Source organism: Vidua chalybeata, chromosome 6 (assembly GCF_026979565.1).
Source record: "Vidua chalybeata isolate OUT-0048 chromosome 6, bVidCha1 merged haplotype, whole genome shotgun sequence".
NCBI lineage: Eukaryota > Metazoa > Chordata > Aves > Passeriformes > Viduidae > Vidua > Vidua chalybeata.
The window spans coordinates 4288823-4305952 of NC_071535.1; the positions used below are offsets into that span (position 1 = coordinate 4288823).

The 17130-nt window shown below is 43.5% G+C and overlaps 1 protein-coding gene across 1 annotated transcript; it reads left to right on the top strand.

Annotated features, from left to right (window-relative positions):
- The first annotated feature begins 78 nt into the window (after positions 1-78).
- Positions 79-9366, top strand: AP5M1 (adaptor related protein complex 5 subunit mu 1). The gene is made up of 8 exons (XM_053945490.1): positions 79-212; positions 4026-4671; positions 6020-6247; positions 6716-6855; positions 7574-7659; positions 7761-7876; positions 8120-8216; positions 9204-9366. Exons 1-8 carry the CDS (start codon positions 145-147, stop codon positions 9284-9286), a joined length of 1464 nt encoding a protein of 487 aa, XP_053801465.1. The 5' UTR covers positions 79-144; the 3' UTR covers positions 9287-9366.
- The last annotated feature ends 7764 nt before the right edge of the window (positions 9367-17130 follow it).

The following is a 17130-nucleotide window of genomic DNA, read 5'->3' on the forward strand; positions in this document are numbered from 1 at the left end:
AGCAGCAGCGGCGGCCGCGGCGCCGCCTCCGCCCGCCGGAAATGGAGCTGCGCCGGGCGGTCACGGCGCGGCCGCGGCTCCTCCCCGGCCGCCATCGGCACCGGCGGCATCACCGCCACCATCGGCACCGTCGGCACCATCGGCATGGCCCTGCGGGCGCTGTGGCTCCTCAGGCACGACCCCGCGGCCGGCGGCGCCGTGCTCTTCTCCAGGTAGCGACGGTACCGCGGAGGGGGCGCGGGCACGGCGAGCTGGGCAGGTCCGAGGGTCGGGCTGGGTGCCCTGGGTGATCTAGAAGGGATCCAGCTGCTATGAGGTATGCGAGTGCCCTGGAGGCACCGGGTGTTCTTAAGGGGAGCGGATGCTCTTGGGGGTCCGGGTGCTGTGGAGGGAACCGGACGCCGTGAGAAGAGCGGATGCCCTCAAGGGGCGCGGATGTTCCTGAGGGGACCCGGGTTCCCTGGGGATCTGGATGCCCCGAAGGAAATCCTAGTGCCCTGAGGGGGATCGGGTGCTCTGGGGGTCTGGATGACCTGAAGGAAATCCTGGTGCCCTGGGGGGGATCGGGTGCTCTGGGGGTCTGGGTGTCTTGGGGGACACTGCTGCCCTGTGGGGCCGGGGCGCGGCCCCCGAAACAGATGCAAAAACACCAAATCCATCTGCTACTGAGTAAATCCCTCGTCTCGTCCCAGTGCCGCTGGATGTTGTGCGTTTCCGACTCCGATTTTGGAAAGTTCAGAATCAGGGTCACGTAATGTGCTTTTAACTAAATAGGGGAGCTTTTTCCCAGCTTCTGCATTTTGCACGTGCTCCGTTCCTCTTTCTTCTTTGTCACTGTAAACATTTTGCCCTAACATGGTAAAGGACAAGGCAGTGATTGTGAAATACTGTCAGATTATCAAAATGGGCAAAGTAGAATTGTATTTTACTTATATTCTCCCCATGTTGTTCTGTAGCTGTAGGTAAAATAGAGTACTTTCAGACAGAAATTCAGCTTTCCATTTGATGCTAATTTTTGCATATAAACACTTTTTTTTTAAAGTTATTGGAGGACTTTTAAGTTATTGAACACTAAAGAGTCCTCCAAAGGAACAGTTTTTATTCAGAATTCTTGCAGATATAAAGGAAGACTTTGGGCTAGGCAGGTTACTTTTATTGGGCTGGCAAAATTTGTTATCCTTTTTTTTTCTTCTGTGACTTCAGAGAAATCCAGATAATGAGAAGATTAACTGCAGTTAGGGAAAGTTTGCGTGGAAAAAAAAAAAAAAAAAACAAGACCTGGATAAAGTGACCTACAGTCCTAGACTGAATTCAGTAAAAGCAAAGAGAAAACCTAGGAGTAAAAAAAAAAAAAAAAAAAAAAAAACCAAGAAAAGAGGAAGTCGACTATCTTCCATCTTCAGGTGCAGACAGATCTCTCCATTGGACACTCCTCTGATTGTTTTAGGATTAGTATTATGGTCCTTGTATTACCTACAGGACTAGAGATGAGGCCTCCCCTCTACACAGACAGATAAAGAGAAAGCCTTGTCCCCAAAACCTCGGGGAGTGTAATCACCACGGAGCAGGGGGGAATGGTGACAGGGGTGTCTGAAGTGACTTGTCACACAGTGAGCGGCAGACACAAGGAGTAGCACTCCTTTGAAAAGGGCAAACTGTCCTCGATGCTTCAAGTGATTTCCAGACTTAGATCTTTCAAGTTCCCAGAGGAAATAATAGGGCCGTGGAAGCCCCAAGTTTATCCTCCTAACTGACCTTAAATTCAACAAAGCACGAAGACAATATAAAGAATGCCCGGATCACATGGAAACTGTTGGTTTCAGGACTTAGGCACTCAGCTGGAGATACGTGAGCCCTGATCTTTGACCTCAGGGAAGACATCGGGGACATCAAAGCATTCCCCCTCTTTTTTTTTTTTTTTTAGCTGATCATAACTTAATTCAGGCAACAAGGATGGTCTCTCTCTTGAGTCACCGAAGTTCATTCATCCTTGGAAACTTTTGTCTTTTTTTTTTTTTTTTTTTTTAATTTGCATCACTTTCTAGAAGGGAATACTGAAAAAACTGGGATCTGAAGGGCTAACTAATGATCTAATGACTCAGCTGGTAAAATTCAGTGGGAGGAGGAGGAGGCTGCTGTGGTGTGGGGACAGCTTCAGCAAATGGAGCAGAGACTGGGACTTGACTAAAATAAAACCAGACTGAAATATCTCCTCTTCCCTTGTTTTGGAAATATTGGCCAAAAAGAAGAGCTGCTCACCAAGGTTACACATAGCCTCTTATCAACACCCTGGCTCTGCAAAGCCTCATAAATTTTAGAGCTGTAAACCCACTTTGTTTCTTTGCTCTTCAGAATAAAATGTGAGAGCACAGGGAGGTGTTTTGCTGTCATCTGTATCCTGTTTACGAATTTTGTCGCTCTGGCTTTGCTCTGTCTATGTTTAGACAAAAAAAAAAAAAAAACAACCCCAAAAGCCCTTGATGCCTGATTAGGAATGAAGGAAAAAAAAGCACAGTCACTGAAAATAAGCCTGAGGAAGTGTAGCTGCCTCCAGCTACTCAGTTAAGAGAAGGTGATGTAGGTGGGACTTAGAGGCAGCAGGATAAGATCCATGGACGTGCTCAGGAGCAGGAGGGAAGTGCTGCAGATGGAGGTCATAGATATAACAAAGTCCCACGTTGCTGGAGTTGCAAGTTCCATGGCAGTTTAGAAAGCAGACTGTCAATGTGTCCTAAAAAGACGGTATAAAAAGGACACCAAATGAGAGCCTTTATATATCTGTGCAGATTTTTTCTCCCACGTTGGCGTGCAAGCATGGCTCTGAGTGCAAACAAACATCTGAGAAACATCTGCTACAAGATGATCCATAAAGTGATGTAATTTTGTGTGTGTGACCTGTGAGGGGCACTTTGAGGGTCTGTGGATAACTACTGAGGGAATCCACAAAACAGAATGTAGGAAAGCCAGGCTGTCAGCAAACTTCGTGTAAGAGACACTCAGGGGAGTCTGCAGTTCCAAACCAGGGCAAAACCAGTGCAATCATGGAAGTAATATTTTTTTCTTTTCTCGGCTATTTATTAAAAGACAACTCCTCAGTTCCTCTTGATGGATTTAGGTTACCTTGAAAAGAAATTCATCCCACTCCCCTTTAAAAAACAATACCTCTGCAGGACAAAAAAAATCCCAGATGTAGTTTTAAACAGTTAATATGATATTCCTCAAATATTATCTCTAGAAAATTTGAAATGAAATATATGTATTGGTACAACATCATTCTAAATTGTACAAAACCTCTGCCCATGACATTATCGTTACATCTTGAATACTTGATAAAATGAAATGATGAAAAAGTCATAAAAGCTTTAAGTCATATACATTGCATGTGCAGTGTGGAATTATTATTATTGTTATTGTTGTTATAGCAGCAAAGCTGTAGCATTATCTACATATAGTAGACTCTGTACTCTATCTAGGCAAAAAGCTGTTGTAGTTGCATTTTATTACATAGAACATCCATCTTCTTAAATATCTGAGAACTTATCTTCAGTGTGATCTCACCTCTTAGAAATATTTTGAAGTTCTGCACTGGTGGGAGTCATTCCTTAGTGTCATAAAAAATTCTGTACCTTTGTGTGACAGCCAGCATAGATGGACAGATTCACATTTTATTTTAAAAAATAGGTATTTACTCATGAGAATGTATTTACTCAAAGTTTAGACTTGCTAGAAAGAATCCTAACTACTCATGGAATGGTTTTATTGACAGTGATTTATGTTCTGATCCCACCACTGCTTCTATCAGGTTGCTGCAGGCTTCCATGTACACAAGGTTATTTTTAGGCCCAGTGGGTTTTGGGGAGTTGTTTGAACAATGAAGAGAAACCAAATATCAGTAATCCAAGTATTTTCATAATGCTTTTGCAGCCAGAGGAGGGCTTGGGTGCTTCTGCCCCTGGAAGCTCTGGTTTGGGGTGATGTTTTGGGTGGCACAAAGGCACTGAGCCGCTCCGATCCCCTCCCCGCAGGCGCTACCCCACGGTCGAGCTGCGCGCCGAGACCTTCAACGGCTCCACGCACGTCCCCGTCCCCTCGGACAGCGCCTTCCTCAAGGCCCTGCTCTTCGAGCTGAGGCTGGTGGACGAGCACGTTTTCGTGGAGCAGCGGGACACCTGCACCAGGATCAACCACTCCTGCGTGTACTCCGTGTCCACCGCCGCGGGGGAGCTCTGGCCCGTGCTGGCCTTCCACAAGAGCGGCCTCATCTACGCCTGCGTCCCGCTGGTGGAGGGGACCCTGGAGCCACGGCCACCCCTCCTCACCGTCAGCGGGCTCTCGCAGGGACTGGCTCTGTTGTTGGGCATCATGGACTACGTCTCTCCCAGCCGGAAAAACGAGGCTGAGCTGAGCAGCAAGGTGGGGCAGCTCCGAAATCTGCTGATCCAGGCCTGTCCCCTGGGCACCCCCCTGAACACCAACATCCGCAGCCTGAACAGCTCCTTCGAGGACATCCAGGAGATGCCTGCGGATAAGGAGCAGCCAGCCTGGAGATCCTGCACCTACAAGGGCAAGCCTCAGGTTCATGTCTGCATCACTGAGAAGGTCAAGTGTATGCAGTATGACCAGAGGGATGTGGTGGACACGTGGCAAGTTTATGGAGCTGTGAACTGCAAGGTGAGTGTGTTTGATGTGCAAAGTAGTTGTTGTGCAAAGTAAATACTTATTTGATGTAAAATGATATATTGAGTTGAAAATTTTCCCGATTTTTGTTGTCTGAGTTACATTCAGGAGTTACTGGTACCTTTGACTGCTTGGCCACACTGCCCTTCCTTTAAATGATTTACTGAAATGCCTGAATTAGACAAAATATATCCAGGCTGAGATGTCTGAATGTCTTCTACAAGTGTCCTTACATGAGCATTTTAATTCTTTTTCCTGCCAAACTTTCCTGCCAAAGTTTATTCTTCTGTTATTTCTTATTCTACTACAACATTTTGATCCCACAAATGCTGGTGTTTCATGATATAAGAACAGTTGATAAAGAACCTGGTGAAAGAAACTGGTTGTATAGTTATTTTGGATGGTTTGTATGTGACAGTGGTTTTCATTGTAGAAGCCCAGAATGGTTTGGGTTGGAAGGGACCTTAAAGATCATCACATTCCAAACCCCTGCCATGGGCAGGGACACCTTCCACTAGACCAGGTTGCTGCAAACCCTGTCTGACCAGGCTTTGAACACTTCCAGAGATGGGCTTCCGTGGACATTGTTTAATATTAAAATATCTCATTGTTTAATATTGCAAACTGGGGACTATTGACTAAATGCATCCATAATAATTATGACATGTATTAAAATAATATCCATAATAATTATGAAATATATTCTATAATTTGTGCTGTCATTCATTCTTTGTTTTGAATTATGCTTAGGAAGCACACAATATTATCTTGGCACACTGTATTTGTAAATGCCAGTGTTTTACAAGGAGAGGGACCTGCTAATAAACTAGTAATTTAATTATTTGCATGCAGTAGGAATCTCATCTCCAAAGGAGGCCAACCTAGATGCTGCACTTCCAAAGCCTGGGTCATTTCCCACCTGCCATGCTGGTAGGGATTGTGTGGGTGAGCAGCTTCCTGCTCTCAGAGGGACAATTCCCAGGTCATTTTGCAGGGTGGGTGGATGGCCTTATGCAAGAAGAAAGCCAGGTGTGATCATGGCCTGCTGGGAATGAGACAAGGGACACTCTGCTGTGACAGAGCTGGCATGGGACCACAGAAACCATCCAGAGCATGCTGGAATCCATTAAGTGGATGTTGTAAAAACAACCTAATTAATTTAATTGCCAGCAAGTGAGACCGATGTCTTTGTTGTGGTGGTTAGTACTAGTGATCAAAGACAACAGAAAATCAGTAGGGATTTTATTTATTTTTAATCCTAAAATCGTGTTTTATTTTTGAACATCTCATTGTGACTCGATTCAGGTGTTTTAGAATAATGTCTTGACTTCCTTTTCCCCAGTGTGACATAGAGGGATCTGCACCAAACGTCACCCTCAGCCTGACCCTCCCGACGAACGCGCCGCCGCTCCAGGACATCGTGGTCCATCACTGTGTGACCTCCGTGGACCCTGCCATGCTCATGTCCACCAGTGCTGAGCCTCTGCATGATTCTGTGTACAATGGACCTTACAAATTCCCTTTCATTCCTCCTTCAGACTCCTTCAACCTGTGTTACTACACTTCCCAGGTAACAGCACACTCCCAACCCATGTTTTTTTCTAGTGTTCAAACAGAAATGAAAACACTTGTGTGGGCATCAGCCCACATGGGCATGCTGGAGTGAGTTTGAGTCCAATGTAGATAACAAAACATTATATAAAATGGTTTTTGTGTAATATACTGCTTGGAAGGCACTTAAGGACTTGACTTGTCTGAGTCACCTTCAGGAGTTACTGATATCTTTGCTTGGCAATGCTGCTCTTACTTTAAATCAGCCACTTAAATGCTTGAATCAGGAAATGATATCCAGGCTGAGAAGTCAAGTGCATGTCCCCCAGGTCTCTGTTATCACAAGCAGCCTGAAGAGTTTAGCACAGTCACTAATTAATATGTGTTTGGGGTCTTTTTTAAAGTACTTTACCAATGAAAACAGTATATAACTGATCTTGTGATGATGGTGTTAATATATCTTGAGAATGAATATAGTTTTTTCCAGGTTCCTGTTCCACCAATTTTGGGGTGTTACCAACTCGTTGAAGAAGGATCACAGATAAAAATAACAGTTAATTTAAAACTCCATGAAAGCATAAAGAATTCTTTTGAGTACTGTGAAGCTCGTATACCTTTCTTCAACAGGTAAGAATGAAGAAAACCTAAATGAATTTCTTCCATTTCTCTGTTATCTTCCCAAAATGAACTTGTCAGGAGTCAATATAACAGATTATGCTCTCTCAGGGTGCTACCAGTGAACACCAACCTTGGTGAAATGAGGCTGAATACAGAATTATACCAGAATATTTGGTGACATTCCAAATACTTGTGTTGCTCATCCTGTTTGCCTGTGGTATCTTCTCACATGAAACACTGCCACAATCCCCCAGGTGGATTAAGCTGGGGATCACTTCCAACCCAACAGGGTTACCTGTTCCTTAAGACTGCCAATCCTAGCTACAGATCAGCTTATCAAAAATATAGTTATTTCAAATTAAAATAATAGTTTTCATCTAAGCCTCTCTGACAGCTGCCATGACCATGCTGCCACCTAATTATCATGAAAATTCAAAGATGGAATGATGCAAAGTTGCTGTTGCTGATCACAGTGTTGGTAAAACACTATCAGTGAACTAAAACATCAACAGCTCCTTTATGATTACTGGGCTGAAAGCACAGTGATTTCCTCCTGCTCTGTAATTTCTTCTCATAAATTAGCAGTGTGCTCAGATAGGTGTGATTGGTCTGTACGCACATAAATGATGTCTGTCAGCATTTCCTGGCTTTCTGTAACAAAACAGGCATTAACAAATGCTGAATGATAGTAACTGCAGTGGTTTTAATTCTCCTCTCTCCCATCTAGGGGCCCCATTGCTCAGTTAGAGTACAAAGTTAGTTATGGCCAACTGGATTTGTCCCGGGAGAAGAGCCTCCTGGTTTGGGTCATTGGTAAGGACCTCCCTCCTGTGACTGCCCTTCCTTCCCCAGCCCCTCCTCTGCAGCCTGGGCACAGCTGTGTGACATCTAATAGATGCTGTCTCTGCCTTTAGGACAGAAGTTCCCCAAATCTTTGGAGATTTCCCTGACTGGAACTGTGTCTTTTGGCACCGCAGGCAAAGAGCACCCGACTGATTATGTGTGCACTGGGAACACTGCTTATGTAAAAGTAAGTCACAGGCTCTGGGAAAAGAGGCCTTAGTAGCCACTTTTTTATTGTCTTCAGTTGAAGATACATAGATTTAAAATCTCATATTCTCAGCATGGATTTTTGTTTTCCTGCCTAGAGGATTTGACATCCTGTCACTTTGGAGTACCCTTGCACACGCAGAGCATGTGACACAGATTGTCAGGATTTGCACAGCAAGGGTGACAATGTGCATCTGATTGTGTTTTCCCTCTCTTTTTGTAGCTGTATTTTAGGATCCCAGATTTTACGCTTACTGGATGTTACGTAGACCAGCATTCTGTTCAGATCTTTGTTCCAGGGAAACCCAAAATTACTGCAAGTGAGTTGCTAAAATTGAATTGAAGTTATGAACTGGCTATCAATGACTAAAATTATGTGACTAAAGTTGGACTTTTGTACTCTGCTGTTGAGTTGGGGTTTTTTTGTGATGTTTAAAGCATCCCTGGAGTAGGGACTGGCCTCTCCATTTGAAATGAGAGCTCTTACAAAGTCAGCCTCTCTCTGGGTCTCTCTCCCCTCTGCCCTAAGCTGGTTCCTCTGCTCTCCATAGTGGCAGAACTATTTTGGGGGACACAGGGAATGATCCTCCCTAATCTGGCCCCTTGTTTAGGACACCTTCGTCAGAGACATTTTCTGTGGGTTGGCAATACCCAGATACAGAACTGAGCTGCTGCTGTCAGTGTCACCACACCAGCTCCTCTTGGTGGATGTGGCTCTACACTGAATGTGTGAAGCAGAACCCAAATCTGCTTTTTATTAACCCATGAGCACTGCCAAGCCTGCACCAAAAATACCCTAAATGGCACACAGAAAGCACATATTAAATCTGAGCTCATTAAACCAGCTCTGCCTAATGGAAGCATTTTTATTTGTAGCTGTCTCTCTGTTGCAACTCTGTAAATGCCTTCTGAAAAGCATAGTTTACACTGTTAATTTTGTGAGAGGTCACACTAGCCCTAAATTGTAACACAGAAAAAGCAGCATTTTCGTGGTTTATATTGAGCGTGCAATTTATATTCATTGAACAAAATCCAAGCCATCCACCTGCTTTTGACTTAACCTCTGTTTGAATTTTAAGCTCATGACTGATACATTAGTAAAGGTAATTGAAGCTGAGACTTTAAATGTCTCATTATCAGAAACGATTTTCAAATAATAGTAAGAGTCTTACAGTTTAAAGAGGCCATTATACCTTTTCTGTAAACTGGTAAAGATGGATTAGTAGTTACTTAAACTTGGATGAAGGAATGTCTGATTGTGAGGCACCCTGTAATGCTTATTTTTCTTGCCTGTTTTTTCCCTTTAGCCCGGGAATTGATTTCTTCTGATTACTACATCTGGAATTCCAAAGCACCAGCACCTATGGTGTACAAACCCTTATTTGACTAATGTACTTGAGAATAATTTTTATATTTAAACAAAGCACAGTGTTAATGAGATTTATGTCATGATACAGTAAAATAAATATTCTTCAGCACTTTTGCTTTCTTTGTGTTCTTAAAAATTTCTGTTGATGGAAAAGAAGAGGTCACTTGTCTTAAAAACATGAGTTAGGTTTAAATTGTTGAGTTCTGGCTGACAGCCTAGAGAGGACAATTTGAAATAAACTTACTGTGGCTGGTTTCACTTTCCCTTCTAACTTTTAACTGGTACAAAATAAGTACCTGGTGTTAAAGGTACAGACATTGAGATTCCCAGTTACTTCACTGGTTTCCCATTGCAGGATGAGAGAGGTTTCAGCATCCTATTCCTGTCCTAAAGTCACAAGAATCTCATCAAACTCCAGATTCAGAGAACAGTAGAGCAGAAGTTCTGTTATTTTTACAAGATGTGTACAGAATACACACCAGTCAATAATTTACAAGGATTTTCAAGAGGAGGAATATGGCATGAGCAGCACTTCTGAAATTGGAGGCAGTTTTAATGAAGGTATCTTTATTGCCTCTGCCAGCAGAAGTGGTGAGTTCCCTTGCACACATGCTTGTGAACTGCTTGCTCTGGAAGCAGAGGTGTAAACTGGGTTTTTCAGCTCACAAGACTGGTTCTGAGGAGGCAAAATCTGCTAAGTTTGCTGGAAGTTCCAGAAACCTTCACTGAGCTGTGAGTAGGTGGAAAAAGTCACAATTTACAGATGCAAACCAGTAATTTTGAGATCTACAGGAACACAGGAAATGGACTTTAGGAGAGTTATCAGGAAATGTGCAGATTCTGAAGGGCTGGTGGGGAGGTGCTGTGGAGAGCAGCACAAAAGCAGAGGATGCTGATTCCTAACAGAGCTGCTCCTGCCCTGCCTCGTGTTTCACTGTGCTCTGTGGGGTAGCTCAGATCAGGGGTTGTGCAAGGAGGGAATTTTTAAGCTCTAATCTGAAAAATCCTTAGATTGATAGAGTAATCTGATGGGTTGGTTAAATGTTCTAGAGGGTGGATTCATTCTTGTGAGACACTGTTGAGCTGAAACTGCTGTGCAAACTTAGAGAACAGAGCTATGCCCTGTGCCCTGTTTCACACAGGTGATGTGTCTGTTTTGTTCAGCAGCAAAAGGTGAGTTTGTGATTCTGCCCATGACCCAGCCCCTCCCTGCTGGAGTTGTCCACGTGTCTGGACACCACGGTGTGAGTGGGAGGAGGAGCTCTCTCTGCTGGAAGGGTTTAGAGCCTGTTCTGGACACCAGGCCACGGGGTTTGGCTTCCACCTACCCATGAGAAAGGTGGTGGCTCTGCTCTGCACAGCAGCACTCTGCAGGAATGGCTTTTCTTACTCAAACACTCCCTAGTAAATTCTGGGAAGCAATGGCACTGCCTAAATTCATGGTATCTTGGCACTTAATAGAAGGGAATTCTTCTAAATCCTGATCCTTTGTGTTTCCCTCTTGCCCGTGTCTCTGACTCTCATGGTTAGGGGAGTTGAGGTGCTCAGGAATGGAGGGCTCTGGCTTTGGTAAGCTAAAAATGCCATTTATTTTACAGAAGCTGTGAATGGAAATGATGAACTGCTTTGCACACACTCAGTAGGGCAGGTTTGGAGGGAGGGAGGAGGCAGGTGATGTTTCCCTTCTAGCCCTGAGCAGTTTTTCACAACCTCACGTCAGCCATCTCCTGTTTTGATTTGTTACCAAGGTTTGCTCTGTAATTGCTGCAGTGCTCTGCTCAGGGACAGCTCTGTAGTGAGAAAAGTGGGGGAAGGAGCCCTGGCTGCAGAGATCTCTGTGCAGATGTGAGTGTGCAGCACACCCTGTTCTTTGGAAAGCACCAGGATGGGAAAGGCAGCAAAACACAGCAGGTTAAAGGCACACAGCTTCACCCAGCATTGTGCATCCCCTGGGGGACACCCACGTGGGGAGAAACCAGAGGGAGAGCTTCTCCTGGCCTTTGGGAAGGGCCCACGTGGATCCTGCATGCTCAAGGATCCTTCATACATATTAATAAGGTAGGAAAGTAGTAAACTCAGCTTGGTAATCTCACTAAATTAGGGGACACTGGATAGATAACATGGGAAGAGTTCAAGGAGTTGCAAATGACTAAACCTTTCTGTGTTTCTCTGTTCCCTCTGTAGTTGCCTAGATAATTTCACTGTTTCTTTATGTGCTCTGACCAATTGTCCTGTTTTATGAAAGGAGAAAAGCCCTTCAAACCCTACATCAGGAAGATCTGATGTAGAGCTCACATGAGCCTGAGGACTCCCAGGGCAGGGCTGGTACCTAACAGAGGTTCTGGTGGGCTCTAAAGGTGATCAAGTTCAGTAGCATTCCTTTAGCTCTTTAATAAAATAAACAAGTTTTTATTACAACAGTTTCTTTAAAAATGTGTTAAAGGGAAAAACCAAAAAATTTTCTGTTGGTACAGAGTGCTGTTTCTTCTACCAGAGTGTTTGCTGCTTGAAGTGCTTCTATTTGTAATTTTGTCACAGGCATAGATTATATGAGATCTTTGTGAAGGTAACTTTGCACAAGGACTTTCCAAAAGAAGTGGCCAAAGAGTTCTCCAGACTTTGTATTTTGTTTTAGAGGGCCAGAAGAAAACTAAGATGCAAAGAACTGAAAACAATAAATGTAAGGACTTAAATAATGGGTTGCAAACATGACATTCCCCCCCAGCCCTCAAAAAATACTGGGTATAAATATTAAGGATTTCATATGGAACTCACTTCATTAGTGAAATTAATTTGTTTCATTTTATTAAAATTTGGGAGTAATGTAAGAAACAGCTATTAAAATTAATTTAAAGCAAATACACACTGTCAAAGCTTTTGAGGTGAGGCTGAACATTCATTGGCAATGAGAATTGATGTAACAGACCTCCAAGAAATTAACATAATGCAAAATCCATGTATAACCCACTAAACACAGCAAAAATGGCTGAGGTTTCCAAATCCAGTGGTATTGGGAAACCCTCACCAAACGTGTTTTGTTTAACACTTGTGGAAGGTGTGGAGGGAAATGGGGAATTTGCATTGAAGTTCCCAGAGAGGCTGAGAAGCTGCAATTCCTGTTCCTCCCACCACAGAGGGGAATGAGTCCCCCTAACACAGTTCCATGTTGTCAAATCTGTCACTGATCACTACTCAGGAATTTGATGGTTTTCCAGTTTTCTGGAAGCCCTTTCCTCCCCCAAGGTATTTGTTGACAGCTCTGAGATGGTTTATGCCAGTTCCTCAAGAACTTTGGGGTAAATCCTGTTCCTTTAGATAATTTGGAAGTCATCACTTTTTTCATGTAATTCAGCCCTTCCCTCCTCTGTGTTTTTTTGCTGTTTTTACCAGCGTTAACTGCTGTGGCCATTTGTTACAGTAAACACTGAAACAACAAGCCATTAAACATTCCATGCTTGTCCCCAGTTTATTCATGCTGTCCCAGGAATTGGCCACACTCTGTCCTATTTGTACAAGCCCTGCTGAGAATTAAGCCAGAAGAGAGTTTGTAAGTCCATGTTTGTCCCTCACTACTTTTGCCGACTCCCTCACCACCACCTCCCTGTTCTCTCATCCCTAGGGGACAGACAAAATAAAAGGTTTTTATTTTTTAGCACCTTTTCAACACCTTTTATTTCAACACCTTTTATAGTGGGGAAAACCAAGTCCACACAAAGCTGAATTCATCCTGAGAGCACCATGGTGGGAAATCCGTGCAGCCCTCGATCCCAAATGAGACATTAGATGAGAATTTTGTGCATCCCAGTTTGGGAAGTGCAAGTTTCCCTGGAAGAGCTGCTGTAGCTCTGTATGGCTGTCAGTGGCAATCCCACAGGGGCACCTTGGGATTGTTGTTAAATTTCATTCCCATGCCTGTATTCCCTTCTCGCTACCAAAATCTTACCACACAAACCCAATACAACAATTCAGGTGCAGGGAACAGAGATTTAACTCTGACTGTGACTACCCTGGACATCCTGGGGACCTGCAGCATGGGGATAGGTGCCACTCATTGACCACCTAAAATTCCACTTCCTTATTTCCCCAAACCTCCTGTTGCCCTAAGATGCACCAATCTGATTTTTGCAGGAATGAGGTGGTAACTCAATAAGGTGGTAACTCAATAAGGTGGTAACTCAATAAAATGGTAACTCAATAAGGTGGTAATTCCCCCCTGCAGGTAAGCAGAACCTGAGAGAAAAAAAAGGCTCTTTTCCCCTAAAAATGGGGATTCTCTCTCTTGTGAGCAGGCTGGCATTAAAGCAGTGTCCCTCTCCACCCACACCCAGATCCAAAGGACTGTGGGGTTGTTACTGCAGCCCCGCAGCAGGCAGGACACCCAGCCAGTATTGCCAAGAGGCTTTCCCAGGAAAGCAGCATCCCTGGAGCTGCAGTGCTGCATGTGAGGAGGACAGCAGTGCCACCACTCCATCCCAAGTCAAGGGGGCCAGGGAGGAGCTGGAAAGGAGAGGATTGGGATGGCCCATTGCTCCCCCAACCAAACCTCACTGTCCTCAAAGGGGCCGGAGGGCTCTCCCAAAAGCTTCCCATTAAAGATGCACCTGTCCCCCAGGATGCCACACCCTCAACAAATCAAGCCAAATACTACAGGGAGATCTCAACCCCCAGGGATGCTTTTTTCCTAAGGACTCCTGACCCACAGTGCAACTGAAAATCAGATATTTTAAGCCACAGGCCTGCCCCCTTTTCTCCTTCTTGCTTTTATGAAGCCTCCAAGAAACCTGGTTGAGCTCTAGATAATTTTTAAAAAGCCTGATGCCATTTGCAGAGACACGTAACAGCAGAGAGCTAAACCCAACCCATTTTCTCCCCAATGAGATCAGCTGGTCACTTTTGATTTTCTCTAGAAACCTATCTCTTCAGGACCTTTCTTTTTCCTTTTTCTTTATTTTTTTGAAGTCAAAGTCTGTTTCCCGTTTGGTAGGTGACCTGTTTAATGTTTTCCCTGTGTCTGGGAACTCCTTAGTGTAATTAGCGACCTTTGAACTCCACAACTAATCCTGAGCTATTTTGTATTCCTTACTCATCTTTAAGGCTGGACCTTTCTTTTCTTTTGAGTCCGCTGCCACAATTAAAGAAGAAACAGCTGCATTTCAAAGGGATTCCAATTCCAGAAGCTTAATCGTGATTGACATGTTCTTATTCTAAGCTATAAGAAACTCTAAGAGTCCTTTCTTGGGTTAAAACTTCAATCATTTTCTAAAAAATTATCTCAATATGGATTTTATTCATTTTCTTTGATAACCATTCTTTGTGATTTTTTTAACTTGAAAGATGCTTTGAGTTTGTGATGAATATGAACTGCGCCCACCGAAAAGAATGAATGGTGTCGGGCTCGGGCTGGATGCAGAAGTGCCTAAATTCCATTTATTGTCAAAATCTGATTATGAAACCTGACGTCCTCCATGTAGCTTGACATCATTCCACATGCCCCAAAGGAAGGAGAGGTGGAAGCTCTTGCAAATGAACCCCAGGAAGGCTGGGGAGGGAGATGGCATAAAGCATTCTCCAGAAATAGATACACTTTTTAACAGCTTTTCCCAATTTTTATAGCACAGATTAAGAAGCCTTCCAGTGTTGGAAGGGCCCCTCTTCACTCTTGGAGAAATGAATTCCCAACGAAAAGTCACTGCCAAAACAGCTGCCTTAAAACAGGGATAATTCATGAGGTTTAAAATTATTGCCACAAACCCTGAGCGAGGCTGTGGTGCTTAAATCTCCTCCAAGGGCTGAGCCTATTGGGTCCCGTTATTTAATTATCTCCCTCTCACTTACATTCGAGTTCAGCGTGACCTCAGAAAGATGGGCTTAGAAAGGGAAAAAAAAAAAAAAAAAAAAAAAAAGCCTGAAAATCTGCTTGTGTGTTTGCCCAGATCCACCTGATCTTTGGCACACGGATCCGTGGGCATCACTGATGGTCTAGACCTGCCCAAAATCATCCCAAAGAGCCCCAGGAACGGCAGCAGGCGAGACCTGGTGTTCTTAAGACAAAGGTCAAATAAAAAAAAGGATGTTAATAAACAGCCCTCCGGTTTAAAGGGACTTTTTTTTCCTCTTTTTTTTTTTTTTCCCCCCCTTTTTTTTTTTTAAGGATTACATCTTAAATTCCAACAAATCAGATTTAGGAGTTACTGAAAGTGAAATTGATCCATCCCTCAGCCAAACTTTGCAATACTTTCCTGTTCTGACATCATTTAGATAGTTAGCTGCATTATCAGATTAAAAACCATTGTACAGGGCCGCTGAAAGGAAAAAGGAGCCAAAAAGCTAAACACTGCCTGAATTCTGAACCTTTTAACCTGGCTGAAGTACGGTGGGGTCCCTGTTATGCAAATACCTTCAATCCTCTGCTAAGTTCAGTGGAAATAATTTTCTTGAATGACAGGTTTATTCAGCAAGGATTCAGTTGGCGATTAATCCCCCTTTGATCTAAGGTATTTCACTTAACTACCAGTTACCTCGTCCTGACAAAGTGCAACCGAGATTAGGGAGATCACCAGAACGCGGCCGGGCTCTGCGTTTATTCTCCCCAGCCGTTCAAAGGGAAGGGCCAGGAATGCAATCTATTCCCACTATTTGAAGATGGAAACTCCTGTCTCCCGAGTTAGAAAGTCAATTGAATACCAAGTGGGGCTGGGTCCTGACCGAGCTCCCGACCCGAGATATTCCCACTCCTTGGGATATTTTTGTTCTGAGCCCGCTTTCAGCCAGGTTTCCACTCTTCCAGAGCTGCCTGTTTATTTCAGATCAGCGCGTGGCACTGTGGAAAAGGCCTTTGCTTTTGGGGAAAGAGGATATTTCCCAACTTTGAGCTCTTTTTGAGCTATTTCCCTGTTTTTGAGCTATTATTTCTTCTTTTTATTTGGCTAAAAAATCGTTTTTGCACTTCTCCAGCAAGTATATGTGGCAAGCACATTTCTCTCTCTCTCAGGATTTTTCATAGAGGTACACAGAGAGAAAGAAATGTGCTTGCCACAAGTACACCTATTTATTAATATATAAGAGACTTAATATATTAATGAAAATTACATGTATTATAAATGCATATATTTTAAAAACTGATAATAGAGCTAACCACCTAAATTACATCAGAACAAGATAATTTTGCTGAGGGATAGATCAATCTCATTTTCAGTAACTCCTAAATCTGATTTGCTGGAATTTAAGATGTAATTCTTAAAAAAAAAAAAAAAAAAACAAACAAAAAAACCTTTTTAACTGAAGCACTGTTCATTAGCATCCCTTTTTTTTTATTTGACCTTTGTCTTAGGAACACCAGGTCTTGCCTGCTGCCATTCCTGGGATTTTTGGGATCATTCTGGGACAGGTTTATGTGGCTGGATATATATTTATACTTCCAGCAGGCGAGGTGTAAAATTTTTGTGCCAAAACCTATTCATGAAGGAAAATACATCACTACAGATGACAGAATTATCCCCTAAAATAAAAAAAATCAGACAACTGCTCAGTGGCTGCCTGACATCTGAAATAAAGCAATTTTTTTACTCTGCTTATCCATTCACTGCCGTGTTTTCCCTTTTTGCTGAATTATGACATCATTTTGTAGCAGCATCAACTCCAAAAATGCTGCAGCGACCACGGGAGCACGGTCCTGATCTGGGCTTAGCTGGGTCAGCCCGTGAGAAGCTGATTACAGGATTGGGCACAAAGCTGCATTTCCCTATCCGAGGGGAAAGGCGGAACAAAATCATTTGTGGGATTCTCCTCGTGGTGAAAGTGGCTGCCGGGATTTCCACTCAGAACTTGCTGATTTTAAGGGGGTTGTTTGTATGTAAATATGGCTG

Bases quoted from the DNA above. Each gene is read 5' to 3' on its own strand.
- AP5M1 (XM_053945490.1), top strand. From the start codon at position 145: ATGGCCCTGCGGGCGCTGTGGCTCCTCAGGCACGACCCCGCGGCCGGC. The intron at 213-4,025 runs GTAGCGACGGTA...CCCTCCCCGCAG, and splicing joins GGCGCCGTGCTCTTCTCCAG to GCGCTACCCCACGGTCGAGC. The intron at 6,248-6,715 runs GTAACAGCACAC...AGTTTTTTCCAG, and splicing joins TGTGTTACTACACTTCCCAG to GTTCCTGTTCCACCAATTTT.